The 27,793-nt window shown below is 35.2% G+C and overlaps 1 protein-coding gene across 1 annotated transcript; it reads right to left on the reverse strand.

Annotated features, from left to right (window-relative positions):
- On the reverse strand, positions 1-27,517 carry LOC128245652 (trifunctional purine biosynthetic protein adenosine-3-like). The gene is made up of 22 exons (XM_052963861.1): positions 27,433-27,517; positions 24,227-24,372; positions 23,741-23,863; positions 22,750-22,897; positions 22,454-22,565; positions 22,095-22,163; positions 21,557-21,682; positions 16,157-16,244; positions 15,749-15,834; positions 15,075-15,243; positions 13,682-13,898; positions 12,891-12,995; positions 12,253-12,367; positions 11,332-11,530; positions 10,323-10,571; positions 9,027-9,229; positions 7,966-8,119; positions 6,617-6,736; positions 4,905-5,041; positions 3,230-3,347; positions 2,736-2,875; positions 1-2,118 (listed from the first exon to the last, which is right to left on the reverse strand). Exons 2-22 carry the CDS (start codon positions 24,369-24,371, stop codon positions 1,933-1,935), a joined length of 3,009 nt encoding a protein of 1,002 aa, XP_052819821.1. The 5' UTR covers position 24,372; positions 27,433-27,517; the 3' UTR covers positions 1-1,932.
- Positions 27,518-27,793: the final 276 nt, after the last annotated feature.

Consider the following 27,793-nt stretch of genomic DNA (forward strand, 5'->3'; position numbering starts at 1 on the left):
ACTAGTGATATAACAGTGCTGACAAAAGATCAGATCGCAGATTTACATATTTTCATTCCAAAATATTGATGTTTTATGGCTTAAACCTTTACTAACGGTTTAAGAAAAATGCATAAAAGATCAAATTTGGAACAGAAATATGACAATCTGCGATCTGATCTTTAGTCAGCAGTCTTTTTACACTCTGGTTTGCAGATATTTACGCAAAAATGTGCTCGTTCAAAGACAAAAAATAAAAAAATTGTCAAAACGTTCAATCGGTGAGAATGCAGCTTTAAGCAATTCAAGAATTATATGACAGTGAGCTGACACAATTCAAGAGACATACATCAGGCAACAATAACTTTCAGGTGTCAATCCTTCAGAAACACAAATACAACCTATCTTTGAACAACCTGAATTCTGGGAATCAATTTTTTTGCCTATAGGAAGTGCCCATCATTTTTCTAGTGAAGGTTACCATGACCTTGACATTAGACTTATATAATCTGACCCAAAAAGCAATAGGGTTTAAGTTTGGACCATGGTCAATAGTCATAAAAAGTTAAAAGATTCTTCAACTAGCTTTACAAAAGTGTGTTAAAGATACGGACGACAAAGTAATCCCTGTGTCTGCCATGATTCGTAAGGAACACAAAAACAGACAGTAAAGTGATTCTCGCAATGAAAGTGTGTAGACTGGAAGAAATGATCGGTCTTACAAAAAAGTGTAATGGTATGACAACTCGAGATTCATTCCTCAGAAAAAAGTGTAATGGTATGAAAACCTGAGATTCATTCCTCAGAAAAAAGAGTAATTATACTCTAACTTGAGATTCATTCCTCAGAAAAAAGTGTAATGGTATGAAAATGCAGATTCATTCCTCAGAAAAAAGTGTAATGGTATGAAAATGGAGATTCATTCCTCATAAAAAGGTGTAATGGTATGGAAATGCAGATTCATTCCTCAGAAAAAGGTGTAATTATAGGACAACTTGCGATTCATTCCTCAGAAAAAAGTGTAATGGTATGAAAACGCAGATTCATTCCTCAGAAAAAAAGTGTAATGGTATGACAACTTGAGATTCATTCTTCAGAAAAAGGTGTAATGGTATGGAAACGGAGATTCATTCCTCAGAAAAAAGTGTAATGGTATGAAAACGCAGATTCATTCCTCAGAAAAAGGTGTAATGGTATGACAACTTGAGATTCATTCCTCAGAAAAAAGTGTAATGGAATGAAAAAGCATATTCATTCCTCAGAAAAAAGTGTAATGGTATGACAACTTGAGATTCATTCCTCAGAAAAAAGTGTAATGGTATGGAAACGCATATTCATTCCTCAGAAAAAGATGTAATGGTATGACAACTTGAGATTCATTCCTCAGAAAAAAGTGTAATGGTATGAAAACGCAGATTCATTCCTCAGAAAAAGGTGTAATGGTATGACAACTTGAGATTCATTCCTCAGAAAAAAGTGTAATGGTATGGAAACGCATATTCATTCCTCAGAAAAAGGTGTAATAGTATGACAACTTGAGATTCATTCCTTAGAAAATGGTGTAATGGTAGGAAAACGCAGATTCATTCCTCAGAAAAAAAGTGTAATGGTATGAAAATATAGATTCATATCTCAGAAAAATATTTGAACACTTAAGAATATATAAATCTACATGTACTTCATGGATTGGCAAGTTGAAACTACAGTTTTGGTCAGGAGCATTTGATCAACGTTCCTTTGTAAAATATATATCTTAACCAGCCTACAATGTCCACAAATTATTCAAATCAAAGGATCCAGTATGTTTCCAGTGAGGTGTTTGGTCTGAAAATGATTGTCTGTAACAGAACATGATTGTCTTTAACAAAATAGATTAGAAAATAGACAACACAATAGTACATGTAGCATGTATAAAGCTATCTCCCTCTTTATCATGTAACTCTCGCTCAACTCTCATGTTGACCACTGGATTTTTCCCGCGGGATCCATCTTCACCTGATCACTTGCCAGTAACTCAAGTGCCCGCGGGAAGGCCTTGTGTTCCCGCTGTTTTACCCGTTCTGAAAGGGTCTCTTCAGTATCATCATGGAAGACTGGTACAGATTCCTGGACAACAATGGCTCCAGTATCAACCTCCTCCTGGAAGAAATATTGTGAACCAATCTAAGTATTAGTAATCAAAATATCACCGCAAACAATTTCTTCCCAGAGTCTGAATACTATTAAATGATAAATGATTGTGCAGCCAATTGTTTAAAACTGGATATTAAATTTATTCACAGGTTATCTTAATGCTAGTTAGCACATAAAAGCAATGTGATTGGTCAACAGTTATTATTAGATAAACATTGACCAATCAATAAATATTTTGTCCTACTTTAACCAAACCATAGATTTAACGGTTAACCAGTTTTATAAATTTACATGTAGCTGTTGTTTAGCATTCAATTGTAACCAATAAATTTCATATACATTATTTTGAACATTCTATGATCAAAGTTATGCCCTGCAATGGTTAAAACAGTTCAGAAAAACATTTTAGTTTCTATTACAAAGTTAAAACTAAAGATTTGCAGGATGGACTACACACTCTGACAGGGTTTCATTTACTCTCCTTTGGATATCCCTGGTCTTTATTTACTTTGGGACTTGCAAATTATAAATAATTCATGTATAACAAATAATAAAATATTGGCTTTACACATTTTGGATTCTACATGTTGTGGTTACTCTAGAAACTTTGCCATCCTACTTACAGCGACAAAGTGGACGGTACACCCGGACACTTTGACCCCTGCCTTCAACACCTGCCAGTGGGCATCGGCTCCCTTGAAGGCGGGCAGGAGGGACGGGTGGACATTCAACATGCGACCCAACCACTTACGCACAAATTCACCTACAAAAAAACAAAAACAAAAAACACTTTAAATATACTGTGTTCACTTTTTTTAACATAAATTATATACTAAAACAAAGAATGCTTTAAAAACAAGTGATTTTTATCAAGCCTTTTAATTTTAAATCTGCTCATCAAAGAATTGGTAATTATACAGACGTTATTTATATAGCAAATATGCTAGCAAACCTTAATAGTCAATTTTGAAAACATCATATTTCTTGTTACCTACTTTAGAACAAGTATAACAGGTTTCTTTCAAGTTCTTCACTTGATGAAAATTAACCATTGTTAGTAATTAGATAATTTGCACATTCTAGACTGTTTGATTACTGTGAAACTAAAATTACAAACCAGAGAGAATCCTCATGAACCCAGCCAGACAGACAATCTCCACACCAGCCGCCACTAAGCTGTGATGTAGGGCCGAGTCAAACTCCTCACGACTTCCAAAGTTCTTGTGATTTATAACCTGGGATAGAATGATGTTAAAATGTTCAAAATTAAATACAGACAATCTCCACACCAGCTACCACTAAGTTGTGATATTGCGTAGAGGCAAACTCCTCAAGACTTCCAAAGTTCTTGTGGTTTATAACCTGGTGTTGAATGGTGTTAAAATGTTCAAAATTAAATACAGAGAAACCACGTCGACTTGAACTCCCTTGGCTAAAACTTCTCCTTGGTTCAACCTGGATGTAAAGGAGCATTTTTTTTATACTAAAGGTAAGCATTTCTGCTTTGCTCGAATTTTCCGAGTCACAAGGTATTTTCACCGGTCCCTGGAAGTTTGAGCCAAATGGGTTTTAACTGTACAAGCAATCTCCACACAATCCACCACAAACCTGTGAGTTAGGGCAAAGTCAAACTCCTCATGTCTAACAAAGTTCTTGTGGTTTATCACTTAAGATAGATTGTTGTTTTAATGCTTTAAAATTATTGCTACAACTGCTTGATTAAAAAATACTTCCAGTGTTTTATACAATCATCCTAATACAGTGCATGTAATACATCTGTCTCCCACTGCTTCCACTACCTTTGTAGCAAGGCCATCTTATTCAAAACTTATGTTAAAAGGACAAGACACCAGATGGCCCAAAAATCAACAAATACAGTATTTCCTCAAAACAAGACTTGGATTATCAATACAATCCAGTATGAGGCTAATAATACATCATTTAACATAATTAAAAGAATAGTTCGTCCCTGTATCAGCTGAGTTGACCCATTTAAAACCTTGCATTATGGTTTCCCAGTTTATAGTGTGTATATTAAGCATGTGAAATTCATGTAATTAATTACAGATACGTAGACCGTAGACCGACGCTAGTTTTAAATTTACTGGGATTTATGTGGTAGACAAACCCAGTAAATTTCCAAAAGTAAAAATACGCAAAAACTGCAGAAAACATGTGTCTTAAGCGATCTGGTACATCAGTAAGATTCAATGCGCTGTACACACAATATCAATTTAATTGAAGTTTTTGAAAATTTCCTTTTTTTTCTTGAAATGGTATCATCTGGTGTCTAGTGCCTTTAAACCCTATACATAATTAACACATTTAATGTTTAATTGTGTCTTCTGGGACCTACCACTGAACGTGATTGGACTGATTGCAAGCGTCTGCTTATTAACAGATACTGAGTGTTCAGCTAGTGTTCAGCTTAGCGGAAAAAGTAGCTGGTCGCATTGGTCTGATGGTAACTAGGACACTTTTATTGGTGAGTAATTTTGAATATGTGAATGACCCAAGAATGTTTGCTGATTACAATTTCTGCATTTATAACTGACTTAATTGTTTTGGACATCAATTATAAAAAAATAGAAACTTTTGAACCAATTTTTTCAACACTTTTTGAAACTAAAATCGGTTTGGCTTGGTCAAAATCGGTCCAGACCAGCAAATTGCCGGTTTTTAGAAGCCCTGCATCAGGATTATTGAGGATGACACAAAACTAATGTTAGCAATACTTACATGTATGTTATCAAATAGTCCATAAATACAAGCTCAGTCTCCCCATCCCCTACCTTTGTAGCAATACCGGCCTTTTCTGCCCTGGTTAGCCCCTGGACATCAGCCTTGTTGGAGATGACCAGTACAATCTCGGCTGCACTAAAGTTCATTGGATCCCGGGTAAAGTCTATCAGAGCCTGAAGGTTTGTGCCTGGAAATTAGGAGAAGAAAATGTGAATTACATTGTTTGCATCAAAATAAGTTTATTAAACAAGATTGCCTCAGAGCAAATGCCAAATCTCCTCTTTTTCTTACCAAACAAGATACATAACTTTATCATTAATTATTGAAGCCAGAGTTATGGACCTTGCATGCTATAATATTTACACCTCAACTTCCATTCCTTAAATGAACTGCCTTTCGGCAATTGCGTTCATCAATCGATGAACGCAACATCTTCGGATATGTTCGGATCGCAATTCATCGCATAACAATATTCATGCAAACTATTGATCTTGTTATTGTTTGTATTGTGTCAGCAGGTCCCGTAAAAAATAAATCCACATTTTAGAAAGTGCTAAGTTATTATATTTTAAACGTTTTGTTGCCAAAAGTGTTTCAATTTTACGTTAGTGATTTCAAGTGGTTGATCTTTTCCCGCGTATTGTGACGTCATTTGAAAAAAAATGTTTCCGGTAACAGTCGGGTCGTCCTATTTACAGAATGGGTAAGAAAGGATTACTGAAAGGTAATCCGAAATGAAAAGAAGTATTTTTTTAACGTTTCTTGAATAAAATAATGAACTATTGGTGTAAATATAAGGAATGAATTGCAGGGTTGATGTCATTATCGGGGATATGAACGCAATTGGGCTGGTCAACCCCGCAATTCATTCCTTAACATGAACCTATTGTCTAACATAATCTGAAAATTGAATATAAGGTTTTAGACTAATGGTCAAAGTTAAGAGGACAATGACACCATGGCTATGACTACTTTTCTCTCTTTGAAAAAACGGACAAGCTAAAAATATTCTTTCGTTGGTCAATTGCATTAAATAAAATATTGCTATGTGACATGGTACGATTATATTCATTACAAAACAGAGCACATAATTTTACTAATTTATATTTTTTTTTTCTTTTAATATTTTACCACTTTGTGTATTGCTAATTTTCTATGTCAACATAAAACAAGAGCTGTCACAGAGACAGCGCGCTCGACTATTCCATCCAGTAGTTGCTGAGATATTAACCTATGTGTGCTTACATGCAAAACCTTAACCAGAATTTCTGAGTCGAATAATAAAGGGCCTTTATTTGCATTAAATGCAAACTAGAGTTATCTAACTTGGCTAATTAAGTAGATTGGATGGTTGAGTACCATTGTATCAAGTCTCAATGCAATACCTCAAGCAGTTGCTGAGATATTAACCTATGTGTGCTTGCACGTAAAACCTTAACCAGAATTTCTAAGTCAAATAATAAAGGCCTATTATTGGCATTAAATGCAAAGTAGAGTTATCAAACTTGGTTAATTAAGTAGGTTGGATGGTTGAGTACCATTGTATAAAGTCTCAATGCAATACCTCAAGTAGTTGTTGAGATAATAACCTATGTGTGCTTGCACGCAAAACCTTAACCAAGGGGTGACGCCAACGCCGACGCTTGGGTGAGTAGTATAGCTCTCCTTATTCTTCGAATAGTCGAGCTAAAAACCCATACATAACCCACCAGACTGTAACATGCATATTACTCAATTAATGACATCAACACAGACCACCCACCTGATCCCGAGATGAGAACTCCAATTCTTTTCTTGCGACTGACCCCGGGGATGTGTCGCCAACAGTTGATCAGGGCCTGGGGGAGGCGCTCAATAATCACACGTCGTTCACATGAGGCCACTGAAAGAAAGGGTCAACTTATTCTTGATAGACATTGTCCCAACAAAAATGTTGTTTTTTCTGTAGGACCTATGTATGTCCATATACAACACAAAAATGAGAAATTGTTAATATGTTTTTGAATGGAATGATGTGAAATCTAATTTATAGCAATACTTTTGTAATACTATCTGGAAACACACCAATAAGTATGTGTTACCTTATTCGACTGCATTAGATAAGGCCCCAACAATGTATTTCTCTAATGGTACAGTTACTGTTAAGATAAAACTTGACAGTTTCAAATGTGCACGTCAAGTGCACTACTAGTTCACCATAAGTGCAATATGTTTAAACTAATCTGGTGTATAGTTAATAAGATAACAGTCTTCCAGAAATGTGCGGGTCCACCAGGCAAGTCCAGCAAACTCTGTACTGCCGGCAGCTCTTTTGTAAATGACGGTCCGGATGAGCAAGAAATTTTTAGACGACTAAATAGCGAACAGGTACCTAAAAGCAAAATGTCTATAAAAATAGTCTGCTGATTATTTGCCTTTAATAGCGGTAGTAAGTCAATCCTACATTGATAGTTGTGTTCACTTAACTTTGCCAAAAGCCGGCCATTTCCGATATGGAATCATAATGTTGTTTGTCAGGTATAAACGAGTAAATACGATGCATCCGTAACAGCATTAACTGTTTTGATTGGTTTTTGGTTGGCAACAAGGCACAATCAAATTCATCCGCACTCAATATGCTTCAGCTTTAGACAAAATGGTGATGGTTGGTAGAATTACTGGAAGTCCGCAAAAATGGAAAACACCTTAATGGCGGGCGTGTTGAAATATTTTTTGCGAGACGAAGTGTTTTTAGTTTTACTAAACGACATGTCTATGTAGTGTTTATATTGTTGTTCTTTTCAATAAAATCAGGAAAGCATTAAAATCAGTTGATTTTTTTTGTTTAATGTTTTTGTTAACATGTTTGTTTGGACAGGGGAATATTTTTTCGGACAGGCAAAACTTCCAACATCCCTGGTCGGTTTTTCCACTTTTCCAGTGACTGCAGCCTTCTTCAGACAGGTCACTAGTTGGTCAGTTATCTGGCCGGTCAGAAAGGTGTCCAGAAATATCAGTTAAGGTCCAGAAATTGAGTGGTCATTTATATGCCCATGGCCCGGAGTCATCTACCTGAATGTTACCCCACTTGTCTAGTGGTCAATACAGTACCTCTATTGGTCAGTCACTTACCTGACTGTTTCTCCACTTGTCCAATGACTGCAGCCTTTTCTCCACTGGTCATCAGCTGGTCAGTAATCTGTGTAGCCAGAGAGGCGTCAACTATCAGGACTGCCCCTACACCACAGTTGAATGTCTTGGCCATCTCTTCTGCTGGTATATTTCCCTGATAATGATGCATTACATGTTTTAATTTAGAACAAAACTATGACATACAAAGTGGCTCAAAAGTTGCAATATGATAACAATGACCTAGCAAATATAGCTACAGCTGTATATGTATTTTAGAACAATTCTTATATTCCAAAGAAAAAACATAGAAACAGCTGTGGCTTTGTTTTGGGCGCCAATAACATCAGCCAAAGCTGTTACTTCACAACAGAATGTTGCATTTTATTGTTTTAATTTACGATTGTTGTATTTTACTCATAGGTGAAGCTGTTTATTATTGCCTCATATACACCCAAAGCTGATTTTCAACAACACCTGTGTTCCAAACTACAATTGTAGCTATAAATGTACACCTGTGGCTGAAATTCTGAATACAGCTGTAGCTATGAATGTACAGGTACAGCTGTGGCTGTACTTCGGAATACAGCTGTAGCTATAAACGTACATCTGTAGCTGTACTTCTGAATACAGCTGTAGCTATAAATGTACACGGGTTTTGCACGTGACATGTCGTCTTGGTATGTCAAACACATGTGGCATGTTATTTTAAAATATGTCTGTACATGAGAAAGTTACAGCCCGTAAACGACCAACTATACTCTTATGTATCCTTATATGCAGCATTCCATAGTATTCAAACAATAAGTGTGACTTTAACCATAAAGGTGGGATCACAGGTCTTGGTACACAAAACATCGTCTTAGTATGCCGAACACATGTGTCAAGTTATTTCATAGAACAAAGTCCATACAAGAGACACTTACAGCCCATACACGAGATGTTGCACACACGGACGGATATGAGGACAGACTGACAGATGGTGCATTTTTAATTTGCCCACTTTCGGGGGCATAAAAACAAATAAGCTATATTTAACATATCTCCAGTCCTGTAACACTCACCTTCTCCGATAGCCAACCAAACACGGGAGCCATCTCCCACTTGCTTGCATCCAGCCTGACCCGAAGTCCATCAGGAAGGATTCTGGGGACGTTCTCCACCAGACCACCACCCGTGATGTGGGCAAACGCTTTGATGTCACCTGTTCTCATCAAAGGGAGGACAGAGGATACATAGATCTTTGTTGGTGTCAGAAGGTCCTCTCCTGCAAAATAAATGTACATTTTTGAAGTATTTGAATCTGTAAAAAGGTCTAGGACAGACAATGTGGTTTTTGGGGCCATTTTTATAAACAATATTCGATTATAATTCAAATGTCAACTGAAAGTCTTTTTCACAAATGTTTTAACAGATTTCCATTCAGAAATTCTAAAAGAAAAAGAAATAGTTATATTGTTGTTGCTTATTTACAATTCAAGCATTCTGTTTGAAGTTGTGAAGCCCACAAATAAACGATTAATAATCTTGAGTATTTGTGTATATTCAATTTTAATACAAGAGTATTTACATAAAATTCCCAATACCTTGAAAAACAACAATTCCCAATTCCAGGAATATAGGCCATTTATCCCAACAAGAGCACCAACTGTCGGAAAATACTTCCATCCTATTGATAGGACACCTAGTTTGGTGATATCTGATGTTACCCAATTTAGAGAGTGAACATGGCATGGCAGTGGACATACCAATTCAAGACATATCTCTGGCGTGACTCCGGCAATATGGCTAGTTATCAAACCTGATTAAGATATTCTGACTACATTGAGTGATGATTGAACAAATGCTTCTAAATATATTGAACGGACAAGACCCATTTAAATTTTAGGTAATTCCTATGATAAAAGGGCAATAACTCTGGAGCAACTAGAGCTATATGGCTACTTATCGAACATGTCTAAGATTTTATACCAATACACATTCTGACCAAATTTGGCAATGATCTGACAAGGCTACTTATGGATCCGATTACATATTAGATGATGCCCGCCCACCTGTATGCTCAACAGGTTTAACTATCAAACCTTCCTTTCTATGAACAGCATATAAAAACTGAAGATAGACACCTGCACAGAATTACCCGGAGAAACAGTCCTACAGAGTAACTATGTCCTGCTTAATTATATTAAAAGACCTATTTGTCACAGTAAGCCATATCCTTTAATTCTAAACAGCCCATTATTGCCAAAAGTAAGAATAACCTTACTTTTATTTTTTTAAAAACATTCACTGTCATTTTGGGGCTCAATAGTGATCATCATGTATATTAAGTATGCATTTAACTGTTACATAATCCATACCAAGAGATTTGCCAGTCTTAAAGGGCGATGGCTTATCATATCTGAGCTCTAACTTCTCCACAAGTTTCCTGACGAGACTAAACCCGTTGCTATGGAGACCAGAGGAAGCCAATCCAATCACAGCATCCCCAGCAATGATGTTCTGGACCCTTGGCAGGATCCGGTTTCGCTCCACTGCTCCCACTGCGAAACCAGCGACGTCGTAATCTCCATGTTGGTACATTCCCGGCATTTCTGCTGTTTCACCTCCTGAATGCATACAAAACATAGAGTTGTTAAAAGGGCTGGACACCAGAAGGACCCAAAATCGGTAAATACAGTTTTTCCTCAAAACAAGCCTAGAATATAAATGCAAGCTAGAAGGATGCTGATAATACATCATTTTACATGATTAAAATAATAAACGCAACAATCATGTTGCTGTCTCATCGGTGTTTCCCAGTTTGAAAATAGTGCATAATGGTTTTCCAGTTTAAATCATATCTGGTTAAGAGTACAGATAAATATACTGATGCTATTTTTAAACTTACTGGGGTTTATAGTAGTAGACAATCCCAGTATATGTTGATTTGGAAAAATTTGCAAAAACTGTGAAAGATGCACGTGTCACAGGCGATGTGATAAATTAGTAAGTAAGATTTAATGTGCTGTACACAATGATGTCAATCTTATGGAAGTTTTTCTTTATTCCTTGCAGTTGTACCATCGTGTGTCTAGCCCCTTTAAATCAATAATACTTTCATGAATGTAAATGTTACTATTGAAAACAAAAGATTTTCTTGCAATCACTAACAAAAACCTATCCCTAATCTACATGTTCATGACAATTGTATTCAATTTAAAATTATTAAAACCCTATTTTTCTTAACTTGAGAATTCACTTCGCTATAACATCAAATAAATATATATTTCAATTTGTACAAAGTTGAACAAAATTGAATTTCTTATTATATTATGTTAAAACTGAGCTTAGATTTAAGTTTTGGAGAGTATTTCAAACAATACTCACCAACAAGAGCACATCCGGCTAGCTTGCACCCCTCGGAAATCCCCTGTATAACATCCCTAGCCACACCCACATTTAGTCGCCCTGTGGCGAAGTAGTCCAGGAAATAAAGCGGCTCAGCACCATGTGCTAAGATGTCGTTCACACACATGGCGACAAGGTCTAAACCAATTGTTGAGTGCTTCCCTGTCATCTGAGCAATCTGGATAATAAATGAAGTTTTAAAACACATGATGTCAAAATACTATTGTGTTCTTGGCATAATTACATGTATGTACAAAGGCAACCAGTTCAAAGTCAATATCCTGTAGTCCGCACAATCTGGGGCGAATATAGTAAGTAAACTGAGTATGAGATGTTAATTTTAAAAACATTGATACCTGAATACCAGTGGGCTGGGTATATATTGGACAGTACCAGGGTAAAATCCAAGTATCTGGTACCTGACCAATACCAAATTACCATCTCATGTTTAAAGTTTTTAAGGTATCATAAATTAGCCTTGTTACCTGCTGCATGTTGAAGAGAATGAAAGAGGTGTATCTTCTCCATGTGTTTCTTCATTGATTATAATCCCCAACCTTTGTGAGTTCATATGAACAGTGAGACAGCATTTCGTCTTTTCATTTGATGAACCATAAAAAAAATGTTTCCTTTTTGTTTTAGATGACATTTTATTGTTACTTCGCAATAGTTTGACTTCCAGGAAGCATTATTTTAAGCTAAATTTTGGAATGAGATACAGTCAAAACTTGCTATGTCAAACTCTGTTATCTCAACATTCTAGTCGAACTCAAATGTGTTGGGTTTAGTTAAACTTGTTTTGAATTCAGTTATATGAAATGTTTGTTATCTCAAAGTATTTCCCAAGGTCCCAGCGAGTTTTGATTGTACCAATAGTGCTGCTTAAAACGTAAGACAAACCTTGAGTTTGGTTCCCACACCATCTGTTCCGGAGACCAGTATTGGATCCTGGAAACCGGCTGCCTTCACATCAAACAGGGCACCAAACATTCCCAGGGAAGCCATGCATCCAGACCTTTAATAGTTTACAACATTTATATTATATGCAAAATAGAGTTATTTAACTTAATTAATTAAGAAGGTTGGATGGTTGGTCCATGTATAAAGTTTCAATACAATACATAATATAATTGCTGAGATAATGAAATGTGGTTACATGCAAAACATTAACCAGAAGTTGAATAATAAAGTCTCAATGCAAAACATCAAGTAGGTAATGAGATATTAACCTATGTGTGCTTACATGAAAATCTTTAACCAGAACTTGTAAGTTGATATATATGAAAAGGCCCATTATTTGCATTATATTCAAATTAGTGTTATCTAACTTCATTAATTAAGTAGGTTGGATAGTTGGGAATATTACATTCTTAAGTTTGAATGCAATACATGTTGTATTTGCTGAGAAAATGACTTGAAGGTGCTAACATGCAAAACCTTACCAAGGTGTGAAACATACGCTTTAAAGTGTCTTATTCTTCGAATAGTCAAGCTTAAAAATCCAGGGGATACTGTATGGCATTTATGTAAACTCTTACCTATTAGAAGCCGCTGCCATTGGTTTTATGGCCTGTACTAGACTGTTCCCAGCAGCGATATCCACACCGGCGTCCTTGTAACTTAGAGGTGGTGTATGCAGGGACCTGGATAAAATTGAATCTGTGATCAAAGTTAATATTTCATGTACATGGGTTTTCTTCCCTATGATTTACATTGTATCTATTTCTTGAGTTACAATACAGACGGACGGACAATGCAAATATAATATGCATTAACAGCTTTTTTTACCATAGACAGACAGAAGTATGGATAGTGCGAATACTACATGCCTCCTTTTGAGAAGATAAATATAATAGGGTTATTAGTACTGCATTTTGATCTGGGAGGTGGATTTTTGCAGATTTGGATTTCACAAGGCGCAAGCCGAGTGAAATCATAATCTGAAAAATTCACGAGAGTCGAATACGGCATTCCGGATCAAAACGCAGTACTAATAACGCTTTTATTATAATTATACATTACTGGTTAGATCACTTAAAAGCCACATGTTTTCATAATAAATGTCATTTAAACGCCGCACTATTTTATTTTATGACATCATTTTAACATCGCGCAACGATACTGGTTATGAATTGACGTCACAAGAGTGGAATACGGCCGAATTGCACTGGAGTGGAATATGGACTACTGTATTTTGCGATATGTATTGCGTGTGGATTTATGATGGGTATATTATAAAAAGAAATATTCATTTTGGTAAACATTAAACCTCCTTTCACCATCGACAAGTTACTTAAAAGTTTTACACAAAGAACAAGGCAAGTCCTACCTGCTCACCACCCTGAAGCCAATATCCTTTCTATGAAATGCCCCGTCAAATTTCACCATATTTGCCCCCTTCTGTGCAGCACTTGCTGCAGTCTCGAAGTCCAACTCCATTGCCATGACAGCAAGGACACGCCCTCCACTGGTAACCAAGGTTTCGTCCTTCATTGTGGTCCCTGCATGGAATATTGTGAGGCCCAGGTTTTCTGCTTCTTCCAGGCCTATATGTATTCAACAGTATAATCATTCAACTAATATAACGTAAACAAGAGATGTTTTGTCAAATATTATGCCAACCCCCACCCCCCCTAGCGGTCATTTACTGGTCATGCCCAACCTTTATGTCAAGTTTAATGACCATAGGTAAAGTAAATGGCGAGATTGCGTTCAAGGTCACCATGACGTTGATCTTTGACCCGATGATCCCTTAAATGAATAGTGGTCATCTACTGGTCAGGCCCAACTGCGAAGTCAAGTCTGAGGGCCATGGGTGCAGGCATTGTTGAGTTATCACTTGGACAACCTTTTAGCACTTGAGGTCACTGTGACCTTGACCTAAAATCAATAGGGGTCATCTACTGTTCAGGACTAGCCTCCATGTCAAGTTTGATGACCATAAGTCCAGGCATTGTTGAGTTATCACTCGGACAAGCTTTTCTTGTTTAAGGTCACTGTGACCTTCACCTTTGACTCGATGACCCCTAAAATCAATAGGTGTCATCTACTGGTCAGGCCCAACCTTCATGTCAAGTTTGATGACCAAAGGTCCAGGAATTGTTGAGTTATCACTTGGACAAGCTTTGGTCTACAGACGTACTGACTGACCAACCTTCCAACCGACATGTGCAAAGCAATTTACCCCTCTTCTTTGAAGGTGTGTGGGGGGGGGGGGGGGGGAATAAAAAAATAATATCTACTACAATTACCTAATCCAAATGTCTTTTCCTGTATTTTGGCAAAATAACCTATACAGTACTCATGGCATTTGGAATTTACGCTACATATTTTACAAAATCTGAATTTTTGATATATATTGATGTAAGTTACTCAAACTCCATTTATTTGACGTAATCTTTTTAACTTTTTTAGAATTGGATGTATGGCCTTACAGGAGGGCTTATCATTTATCTAGTAAAGACTTAAAAGGTCAACATTAACTAAATGACCTTCATGTCATTTGATTATTAATCAGAATTTAATAAAGTAGGATACGCTGCTGGTCAAATTAATCCCTTTTTCCCATGCTTTTGTCACACAAAAAGAAGTATACACATGCCATTCTATTCTTAGTGGCAGGAAAGAGTGACATTATATTTCCTTATGGTTTTAAACATACTATAAGACATATTCTTGCTTGTCACAGTTGAATTTTGATGATGCTTATCTTGATATTATACCAGAAATAGGGCATCCTTTCTTGTAAGTCCCCGGGTACCCCCCACTGGCCATCACCACTCCCAGGACTTTCTTCTGGGTGTCAAACTCAGGTTCCCTGTCTTTTAGAGTTCCAGACACACAGGCAAGGCATGTTGTAAAGAGGTCTGACTTCATCAAGGGTAGAATTGCCTAGAAAATATAAAACCATTGTAAGGCCAACATATGAACTAATTGCTAGATTTTTATCCAATTCTTTTTTACATGTGAATGTTTACATGTACACCAGCTGGTATTAATAAACGTTGTTTTCGGACAGCACTGGACCGATACCCAAATTCAGACCACAGTTCCACATTTTTCAAGTCAATAAAGTTTTAAGGGGCTGCAGTAAAATGAGGGGGCGGGTGGGAATGAAAATCTAGCAATTAATTTATAGTGGCCTAAGAAATCCCTGTCAAAAACAGTTTGGTTAAACGATAAACAGTTTAAACTTTATCAGACATTGAATTGCCCAGATAGCTTTTTAATTGTAAATATAAATGGTCATGAAGAAAGGAATAATCATATAAAGTCTGGCTAAAATTAGCTGGAGTTTTTATTTTTCTTCTTTACTTTGAACCTATATAAGTTTTTATCTCATACTTCAAAAACTAAGAGTTTATTGTTGCATTTTGTTATATAAACATTTTCCAACCTGTGTTTCCGGGTCACCAAACCTACAGTTGAACTCGAGCACCTTGGGTCCATCTTCGGTCATCATCAGACCCGCATACAACACCCCTGAAGTGGATTGTACAGCAAACAATATTACACCAGACAGAAAACAATTTTGGTTACATATCCAACTTTACTTTTTGGCAATACATCCAATTCTGAGATTCAATTTCATAATTGTTCATGTGAATATCTTATTTATACTGATCACATGATGTTTTTTGCATGACAACAATTCCAACACTATAACAAAACATTTTAGTACCCCAACTTCTTTTCTTCCAAAAAAGAGCAAAGCAAGTGGACAGGCTACACTTTAAGGGAAAAAAGTCTGGAAATATAAAATTTTAAAAAAATTCAAAGACCAATGTTTAAAAGCCATTCCTACCTTTATAAGGTATTCCGTCCTCCCTCAAACCATCAACAGTTTTCTGCATGATCTCTTCCTTGATTTTCCTTAGGTCAGAGAATCCAACCTTCGAATATTCAAAATTAGTAACAGACATTAATCAGTACACTTTTTATCATTTGTGCAAAATATGTACATGCATGTAAGTTGACCTACATCTACATGTACATGTATGTCAGTTGATGTGGACCTACATTTACATGTATGTGAGTTGAAGTTGACCGACATGTACATTTATGCAAGCTCAAATGGACCTTCATGTACATGTATGCAGGTGGGCATGGAAATACATGTATCCAAGTGGGTGTGGACCTACATGTACATGAATACAAGTGGGTGTTGACCTTTATGTACATGTATGTAAATGGGGGTGGATCTACATGTATGTGTATGCAAATGAGTGTGGACCTACATGTATGTGTATGCAAATGGTGTGGACCTATATGTATGTGTATGACCTACATGTATGTGTATGCAAATAAGTGTGGACCTACATTTATGTGTATGCAAATGAGTGTGGACCTACATGTATGTGTATGCAAATAAGTGTGGACCTACATGAATGTATTTGCAAATGGTGTGGACCTACATGTATGTGTATACAAATGAGTGTGGACCTACATGTATGTGTTACAGTGTATGCAAATGTGTGTGGACCTACATGTATGTGTATGCAAATGAGCGTGGACCTACATGTATGTGTATGCAAGTGGTTGTGGACTAAGGTGTATGCAAGTGGTTGTGGACTTAGGTGTATGCAAGTGGTAGTGGACTTAGGTTAATGCAAGTGGTTGTGGACTTAGGTGTGTGCAAGTGGTTGTGGACTCAGGTGTATGCAAGTGGTTGTGGACTTAGGTTAATGCAAGTGGTTGTGGACTTAGGTTAATGCAAGTGGTTGTGGACTTAGGTGTATGCAAGTGGTTGTGGACTTAGGTTAATGCAAGTGGTTGTGGACTTAGGTTAATGCAAGTGGTTGTGGACTAAGGTGTATGCAAGTGGTTGTGGACTTAGGTTAATGCAAGTGGTTGTGGACTTAGGTGTATGCAAGTGGTTGTGGACTTAGGTTAATGCAAGTGGTTGTGGACTTAAGTGTATGCAAGTGGTTGTGGACTTAGGTTAATGCAAGTGGTTGTGGACTTAGGTGTATGCAAGTGGTTGTGGACTTACAGTACTGTTAAGACCAAACTTTACACCCTTGTGCACTAGGAGTGAACTACTAGTGAACAATTTGTGCACTATTGATAAACTAATGTAGTCTGTAGTTTATTTGATAAGCCAGTATTGATTTTTCTGGTCCACTGAGATTGGCCTTACTATATTGATTTTATATCACTGATAAGATCTTTTCCTCTACCAGTTCATTTCAAAACTTGTGACAAAATCTTTTAGTATTCACTGATGACTTTATGATGTAAAGCCATTGTACTAGGCTTATAAGACAAGGGGTTTCTATATTTGTCAATTTTATTTTATTGTTGATAAAAAAAGAATATTACATTTCTTAAAATAAATACATTAAGTTTATTTGTAAGCCAATATTTTGAAACAGGAGTGTTATATAATATAATTATGTTACTATTATAACATCTGAACAATTATGACAAGGGGATACATGTACTATATTTTTTAATTTTATTTTATTGTTGATAAAAAAGAATATTACGTTTCTTAAAATAAATACAATAAGTTTATTTGAAAGCCAATATTTTGAAACAGGTGTGTTATATAATATACTTGTGTCACTATTGTAACATCTGAACAATTATGACAATTTTTTGTAATTCAGACATTTGATTTAAGTCACTAAGTGATAACAAAATATTAACTCTGAATGCTTTGTATATACAGTTAACAGCACTATTTCTATCATAATATTTACAACACATAATACTGTTTTGCTCCCTTAACAGACGTAAGCTAGAACAGATGAAATGTCAAATTTCTTCCCAACAACTCATCACAAGTACACATTGTTTTTGTCCATAACACGCACACACTCAGCCCACACCTGATGATGTAAATCATTTTTTCGGGCCAGTAACTGAAGAAAAGGGGACCCGTCATTTACTGGTCATATTTGTCAATTCTTAATTCTAATGCGGATGAAATAAAAATAAAACATTTCTTAAATAAATTATTTCTTAGCCAATATTTTAAATAAGAGTGTTATAAATATAATTGTGATACTATATGGCCAACTAACCAGGCATTAAAATTGATTGAATATCAGCAAAATGATAAAATGCTTATTCATACTTTTGTAATGAGATTACCCATTGTAACAGTGTTAGCCCCAATAGGTCAGAGCCAATAAACAATACACAGGAAGTATCAGGAACCCTGCTGTGATAACATTCAAAATGGCAAAAGATGAAATTATCCTATGCATTCAACCATTAACCAGGCATTACAATGAATATTATTTCATATTAAACTTGCTATTTGATGTTAAAATACATGATGTGCATGGTAAATATTAAATATCTCCACTCTTAATAATTTGATTAACAAATGATGAAAAGTGTCATTTAAGATGCAGAATAAAATTTACCAAAATTAATAATATTGTTTTGATATTCCAAAAAGGATGAATAAATGTCAAAAACAATGGTTCTTATAAGGGTACCGAATTTAATTTGAAAGAAATGAGCATAAACACGCTATCTCTACCTTATGAGACTATTGTAGACTACAGTAGTGTACAGTAAATCTTTTAGCATTCACCAATCATTTAATATTTTTTGCGCTTTCTGCTGTTAAATTCACGGTTACAATCTTGTTATCAGTAGTTAATATTTTCCATTAATGCCTAATTTAGTAGGTAGTTAGTGGTTTATCAGTCAAAATTTATGTTTGTTATTCATGTGTATGTATTGATTTTGAATAAAAGTGTCACTTTAAGAAATAGTATTTTTATTTTATTATGCAGTTGCAACACAAAATATAATAAAAATTAACTATTTTCCATCTTTTATTAAAACATATTTGTTTGCATCTCTTCTCTAAAACAAAATTCGTAAAAAATATATTGAGTTTCCTTCAAAGGCCTAGTTTTAGGAATGGTTGTCATGTTAATTGTCTGCTGTGTATCCCTTGTTTATTGCACTAGTGTCATTGCAGGGGCCAATTTCCTGTGTATTTGTTTATTGGCTTGGGGCCATTTAAAGATGACAACATTTAGAGTAGAAAATAGCATTAGCTCATTAATACACAACCACTTCTTGCATAAACATATATGCATAGCAAATGTATTAATTTGACTGATTGGGAGTAAATAATAAACAAAAAAAGTAAAAAGGGTTTTATTCCATTTAAGTTGTAAAATATAAATAATTTTAATGGGATATTATAAATAATACTACTCATATTCTTAGTCTAAAGCATTTGATAGTTAGCAGGAGGCAATAAAGATAAAAATCAATACACAGTGTACTATGGGGGGGCTCTTAAAGAAGGCTTAAATTAGCCTTCAATGGATAGTATTTCATTAAATAATGGAGCAGCATAACCAATAATACAAAATGCCTAAAATATACGTTTATCTATTATGTGTATCAAATTAGAAATGCAATTAATAAATCTGGGTACAATGTAGAAAATATACTATAATATTTAATGGTGTACTTATTTGATGATGATTGCTGTCAGGCTGTCACCGTAAATCCGAACACATTTGTTAAACAAGAATAAACATAAAATTGAAAGTTTCAAAAGAGTTGGAAGAAAATCTTTGTTAATATATCCTTTGAATGAATCAACAATGGCACAACAATTTCACAGTTTGAGCTTGGAACAATATATAAGGCGTGAACTTTGATAATTAACTATTACAAATAACGAACAACGTGTAATTATCACCTTGTGAAACTTTAAAGAAAGGCTCATGAACTCCTGTGAATGTTATGTCATAAAAGTATTTGAAGATGAAACCCTTTTATTTAGAACCAAAGTTATATAATTAAAGCTATCAATTAATATGAAAATAATGCAATGCATATTTATAAAGAAAACAAAAACATTTAAATGTCTAAATGTTTGACAAATTAACTTTATTTTATAAAACAACATCAATCATATAATTATATATTGTTAAAATGAAAGGTCAAAATTGATTATAATTATTAAATAAAATAGTTTACATTAAAACATCTGTTGAAACTAAACACATCATTCTAAGTTTCACTGTAAAGATAGCATTTATTATAGACTGAAGAAGCCTTATCTGGTCAGCCCCTTGTCTCCATTTAGTCTTTCCCTTGTCTTACCCTAGTGCACTACGAAGTGAACTGATAGTGAACACGATGTGCACTTACTGTCAAGTTTGGTCTTAACAGTACTGTATGCAAGTGGTTGTGGACTTAGGTGTATGCAAGTGGTTGTGGACTAAGGTTAATGCAAGTGGTTGTGGACTTAGGTTAATGCAAGTGGTTGTGGACTAAGGTGTATGCAAGTGGTTGTGGACTTAGGTTAATGCAAGTGGTTGTGGACTTAGGTGTATGCAAGTGGTTGTGGACTTAGGTTAATGCAAGTGGTTGTGGACTTAGGTGTATGCAAGTGGTTGTGGACTAAGGTGTATGCAAGTGGGCTAACATGTACATGTATGCAAGTGGTCGTGGACATACATGTACATGTTTGCAAGTGGTTGTGGACTTAGGTGTATGCAAGTGGGCCAACATGTACATGTATGCAAGTGGTCGTGGACATACATGTACATGTTTGCAAGTGGTTGTGGACTTAGGTGTATGCAAGTGGGCCAACATGTACATGTATGCAAGTGGTCGTGGACATACATGTACATGTTTGCAAGTGGTTGTGGACTTAGGTGTATGCAAGTGGGCCAACATGTACATGTATGCATGTGGTCGTGGATATACATGTACATGTTTGCAAGTGGTTGTGGACTTAGGTGTATGCAAGTGGACATATCGTACATGTATGCTCATGTTTGCAAGTCGTCTTAGACAAACATGTACATGTATACAGGTCAACCTACATGTAAATGAACTAGCCTTAACTCTGTAAGAAACACATTTATATTATGGGGAGGATGTATAAAAACTTGTATACAAGAAACAGACCAAACCATTAGTAAACCATTCCATACCTTAAAATAAAGGGGTTGCTATAACTCCTGTAAGGACCCCCATCTCGGTCAAATAGATACTTATGATTCTAGGGCATCAAAATAGAATTAAGTTACAGTTTTTGTCACAACCAAAAGCAGCCAGTCCAAACATTTAATAAACCAGTCTTATTGTCACAGACTGTGCCCATTCCTCCTGTGTTAGGCCCCTCCTCTCACTCAAGAAGACGCTAACGGTCCAGGGCTTTGGTCTTCAAAATTATAGTTACAACCAGTCTAACATAATATGTACATACCTTCGGATATGGACAGACTGTGCCCATTCCTCCTGTGTTAGGCCCCTCATCTCTGTCCAGTAGACGCTTATGGTCTTGAGCAGGTGGCATCATACACACAGTCTCTCCATCTGTAAATGCCAACACCTGAAAAGTATTCATACATGCAATTACTAGTCTATAATTTATAGCTTATGACAAATCGCAAATGATACAAACTAAATGTAATCAATTCATTTTTATTTACATCAACTCAAACTATCAAACAAATAAATGAGTGAGAGTGGTCTAGTAGAAAAGGTACCCGTCTCTCACCCAAGAAGTTGTTTGTTCCTCACCAGGGTACTTTCTCATGGCACCTCAATAAGACAAACTCTGTTTTTTTCATATTATGCAGCTTTCCGTTGTCTTCAAAAATGAGCTAAACTAAATTAGTATAATCAAATAGATTTTCCTGATTTAGAAGATTTATAAATTGTACAACTTAACAAAAATTTGAAAAATGGGAAAACTCCTCCTTGTTGTTTAAAAGTAGTGCTAACATTGAAATATTACTTACTGAAACCTCCTCTCCTGTCAGCAGTTCTTCCACAATTACCGTCTCTCCAGCTGTACCAAACTTCCTCTCCTATATAAACAAATAATGAACGAATTTTAATAACGAGGTTACCATAAGAGATTACAAATACCTGTCTTCTTGCCTCTGCCCACTGAGAGGTATACCTCAGGAATTACTGCAGCCGGAGTAATGAGGCTTGCTCAGTACATGTATATGCATATATATATATCTAATTGTGAAAACAGTCATGTGCACAAATACTTTGCCAAAACAAACAGAGCAGAAACTCAAAGCAGTAATGTTAAAATGCTTATATCATTTCTAAAATGGTGTGAAAGTACAATCATCGTGGCACTGACCTGCAGACAATCTCTGACAGCCTGACATGCCTCCTCGTTGTTGGTTGCTATGACAACACCCTTCCCAGCGGCCAGCCCGCTCGCCTTCACAACATGGGCTGGGAAATCTGCCCTGAAATTGTAATGCATGAGGATTTTGATTTTGCCTTTATTATAAGTTGAAAACTTAATGATTTATAAAAAAAGTGTCCAATCTATTTAATGCCATGCCAAGCCATGGCATTATTTATGTTCATGTAAACCTCCATGAAAGTTTCACAATATAAAACAAGTATATGTATATTCAAACACCTTACCCTTCAATGTATTGTATGGCCTGGTCTACATCAGTAAAGCTAGCATATCTGGCAGTAGGAATGCTATGTTTCTCCATAAACTCCTTGGCAAATACTTTACTTGATTCAATCTGGGCAGCCTTAGCGCTGGGGCCAAAACATTTGATACCTTGAAGAAGAAATTAAACATATTTTGACTTAAAAGGACAGTAACTATTATCACTAAATTAAGACTTGAAGCTTGCAACTGCTACTCTTGTTTCAAGCAGAAAGTATGTAATAACAACATTGTAGTTACCCATACACTGTAGTATCCCCTCAAAATAGTGCTTAACAAGTCTAGTCTAGGCAATTGTTTAAGTGGTAATATAAGGCCACTAGCCCAAACTACACCAACATGAGAAGTTGTGTTAAACTTATGATGGGAATCGATCAATACAAGCATAGTACATGTAGTAATCATAATTACTTCCCTTTAAGAATTAAATGTTCAATACAAGATGGTATACATAATATGGTATGTTAATGTTTTGGATTGTTTTGATTTCAAGAGTATAAAAGGCATTTAACTCTGTGCATTTAGAATACCAATTAAATAAGTATTGATGAGGTACATCAATATGTTTTTACATATAAAACATTCATAGTACTCACAATCTAAAACAGTAATATTCTAATATTACCATTCTCATTCATCAGAGGTTTGACAATGATAAATCTAACCATAGCATCATCACTCTGGTGTATGAGAATGGACAACACACACACATGATTGTCTCTTGTTAACAGTTACAGAAATTTAAATTTGTGAAAGCAGCCTTGCTGATATAAATAAAATACATTCTTGAGATTCTCACTGAAAGGGGCGGTAATCATTCAACAACTTGTACATGCTTAAATGCAATCTCAAGACCTTAAAAGCTTCAAACCCAATAGCCTAAGGGAGCTTTGCTTTACAGATAATTTGACACAATGTACAACTACACCATCTCACCCATTTACACAATCATACCTTGACTGTCAAGGCTATCTGCAAGGCCAGCAGCTAACGGATCTTCGGGTCCAACCACTACTAACTCCACAGCTTTCTCCCGACACCAGGAGGCAATGCTATCATGGTCCTTCACATCAAGAGCTAATACACAAAAAAATTAAAAAATTCTTCATTGAATAAAGCATTTTAGGCAACACATCAATAAAGACATAAATTAATCCAAACTGCCTTTTATAAACTTGCACGAAGTTATATTTAAAATAAAAATAAAAAATTTAAATTAATCAATTTCTCCAAAACCATTTGACCCAATTTTAAAATCCCTTTAGCATTTTCAGTCATCGAAGATTACCTCGAACTTGTAAGCCTAATTACTATTAATTCATATCTTATTTTAAATAAAGGAGATTATAACCCAACAAGCCTGAAAATATAAAAAATTGTCACAATCTCTGGGATTTGAAGTATGAATAGTTGTACTGCATTTACATTACATTCACATACCAACATTCTCTATCTTCCCACACTTGTCAGTTCCAGCATTGCCAGGGGAAACATAAATGGCCTTGACCTCTGATGACTGAGCAAGTTTCCATGACAATGCATGTTCACGCCCACCTCCTCCTATCACAAGCACATTGGCAGGCATCCTGAAAAGAACAAAATAATTTTTACAGTACTTAGGTACTATCTTTATCATGAAAATGAAGTAAGCTTTCTCTAAAATAACAATTAGTCCATATAAACAGTCGTTTCAGAATCTTTGAAGATTTTTGTTTTGGCGACTCTACGCATCCATATCCCACTTCTTGTTTTCCTAGCCAAGAATGACAGATCCAAGCGCTAAGTATATTGAGCGTAAAGATAACAGGCACCTGCTAGATAGTTAAAAAATGGTGATGCTTTGTTAACAGATTGATCTAATCTAAATTTGTGTTTCAACAGTGTAATAAGAGAAAGGTATTGGCCAAAAATAATTTATGTTTAACTTTTGTGTTTTTATTAAACAATGCAGTGTTAAATATTGTGGAGTTACAGTTAAAAAATATATTTTACATTGGTATGAATCAGTCGACCTGTGGCATTTAGGGAACAAAATGAATATCCAAATGTTAAAAAAAGTTGCCTATAAGCTCATTTATACATTATTGTGGCTAAATATTGATGTTGACATCCCCAACCCCCTCTAGCTACAATAATGAGCGATCAGGGATACTTTTTTATTATTTTGACATTTAATGTGTATCCCTGTAACTCTGCCATAGTCTAAAAATCGTCAAAAGACTCATTGACGGCCATTTAGGTGGACTACAACCTAGTCTAAAATAATAGACGTGTTATACGGGATTCTTCCAATCCCTAACGTCTAAACGGGAATGTGCAAAAAACGGGGGTGTTTTAAAAATATTGAAATTGTTTTAAGTGAAGTATTTTTTGGTTGAAATTGATCATAAAGAGTTATATTCAAATTTTACCATGTAAGTGAAATGTTATTTTGCACTAAACAAGCATTTAATTGCATTAAAACAAGTTGTTTACCTTTCCAATAAAACGAAAGTTGACTGACACAGACAACAATTATGTGAAGGGGAACAACTCGATACAATCGTAATAGCTCGGCCTCCTCCGACAAAGCTTCGAGAAAGACCTCGTTGTACAATCGTTACATCTCGGCCATGGCCGAAATGTTCCGAGCGATTTAAAACTGTGCCCTAAAGCCTTACAGGTGCCCTTCATGTATATATTATTATGTTTTGACAGAATGAAATGAAGAAAAGCCGTCAAACTCATAATTTTAAGTTGGATATTTATTTTTTTGTATACGGAACTAATATAAAATAACATTATCTGGTAATATTTCTTGTTTTTATGATATTTTATAGACGCTATATGCTTTAACCCGGAATCCTGATCGGAACAACTACCCACTTTTGATACTAAACAATTTGTATGTGAAGGATTTGCCATATCAAAAATCTACAAAAATCCGTCAACGTACAATTATTGGGATCAAGACGAATCGGCCCCTTACCAAATCGGCCCCTTACCAAATCGGCCTACTACCAAATCGGCCCCTAAGACGTTTCGGCCCTGCCATTTCGTCCCCTTAATTAAAATGACTCGAGACGTTTCGGCCCCTTAGTGATTTTCAATAGAGACATTTCGGCCCCTTAATTTTATTTTATTTTTTATCTTGAGTATAAAGAAAAACATTGTAGGTCGTCTTATAAATGTCAATGAGATCTGTAAATAAGTTGTAAATAACATATTTAAATTAACAAATAGACAAATATGCATGAAAAACAATGATATGTCTGATATAAAAAAATATAATTAAAATCTAAATAACTATAAAACTATATATAAAATGTTAGAAAATCTAAGAAAGTTTATTTGTTATAACTGTTAATTATTAATTGATCATTAAAGACTTCAAAGAAAAATTGTCTTTGAACCATGCGTTCTTTGCAAGGCAAACTGTAAGTGTTGTGGGTGTGAAAAAGACATTCAAAAACGTGTGAATGAATAATTGTCTTTAATTTGTTAATGTTATTTACAGTTGATTGGTATTATTCTGTAAGTGTGAGAATTAGCGGTTGGGAAAGTCAGAACAATCCTTGTAGACGTATTTATAAGCTTGTAAACACAGAGTGTCACAATACCAACGCCTGATACCTCTTTGGAATGACAATTCGCCATAAGACCGTCTGTCTAAAAACACCTTTTAAGCCAGTATGGTGTTGCATACGTATTCAATATAAGATTAATAATAGTTTTTTTTCATCCTTACCTGATTTGAATATAAATTACTGAATTTCATAAAATGTATAACTTTCTTTCCATGTGTTTGTTTATTTATTATTAAATTGTAGTTAATAAGAAGATGTACTGAATAATAGTTCTTATAAAATATATGTTCTCTTCTGTTCATAAATCATTATCCATCAATATCCATCTTAAAAGGCATCTGGTGTTTGGTCAAGTCTGATGTTAGACAATGGACATGTCATTATACATATTATTAGCAACATAGTTCTGTATAATATTTAAAGATTATTTAAAAAAAAATAAGTTTAAACATTTCTTCTTCAACTCTATTTCGTTTTATAAAAATATCTCGTGAAGAAATCTTTACATGTTTTCAAGTGTACAGATATTTTCTTTAAATCTATTTTTATCTATACCTTTGTATGCATTTATACAGTATAGCTTTGTCTATTAAAATAAAAAAAATGAAATTACATGTTTTTTTTTCTTATATTTAGAAATAAAATAAAAATAAGGGCCGAAACGTCTCGGTAATCAGGGGCCGAAACGTCTACGTGATGGGGACGATTTGGTAAGGGGCCGAAAAGGTAACCGTTTGAGCTAGGGGCCGATTTGGTAAGGGGCCGATTTGTCTGTTAGCCCAATTATTTGGACTAGACTACAACCCCCTCCCGCCCCTTTCATTGTGACATTTTTGATATTTTTTATGCGAAATGGGTGTGGCATACTAAAAAAACTTAATATCAAAACATGATATAAAAAGGGTTAGAACTTCACAATATGTCGAAATGAAATAAATTTATGATACGAAACAGATGGGTACGAAACGCTTATTTTTTAACAGAATACCAAGCATTTAAAAATAATGTCATTGGAACATTTGAACTTTATTTGTTTAGATTAATCATATATAACATATTGTTAACACACATAGCTTATACCTTTCCTTCGTTTTAATGTTTTCCTAAAATATTCTGCTGTTGAATTTCGCTCCACGCTGTTGTAGAGCGGTACGGTACGTTACAGTAAACCCCGTACTTTTTCGTACCGAGTATTTCTCCAAAGAAAAGTAAGAATTAATCTAATCAAACAAAAAAAATAACTGAAAGGTAATATTTGGTCGGTTAAAACATTTTTAAGTAAGCAAACATGCAATTAACACATGGAAGTTTTCATATAGAAGCAATTGTCAGTGAAGTAGCGCAAAAAAATCGTACAATGGTGGAACGTAGCCTACTGGGTTTACTATTTTTACGAAAGAAATTATTCCCTAATCATGACCAATCAAAACATTACGACCTA

Source organism: Mya arenaria, chromosome 9 (genome assembly GCF_026914265.1).
Source record: "Mya arenaria isolate MELC-2E11 chromosome 9, ASM2691426v1".
In the NCBI taxonomy this organism is placed as follows: domain Eukaryota; kingdom Metazoa; phylum Mollusca; class Bivalvia; order Myida; family Myidae; genus Mya; species Mya arenaria.

What these genes read in the sequence shown, in the direction of transcription:
- LOC128245652 (XM_052963861.1), bottom strand. Translation starts at nt 24,371, where the DNA reads ATGCCTGCCAATGTGCTTGTGATAGGAGGAGGTGGGCGTGAACATGCA. An exon ending in AGATAGCCTTGACAGTCAAG is followed by an intron (nt 22,898 to 23,740) that starts GTATGATTGTGT and finishes TTCTTCTTCAAG; the next exon opens with GTATCAAATGTTTTGGCCCC. An exon ending in GGCTTCAGGGTGGTGAGCAG is followed by an intron (nt 12,996 to 13,681) that starts GTAGGACTTGCC and finishes AATTTTATCCAG; the next exon opens with GTCCCTGCATACACCACCTC.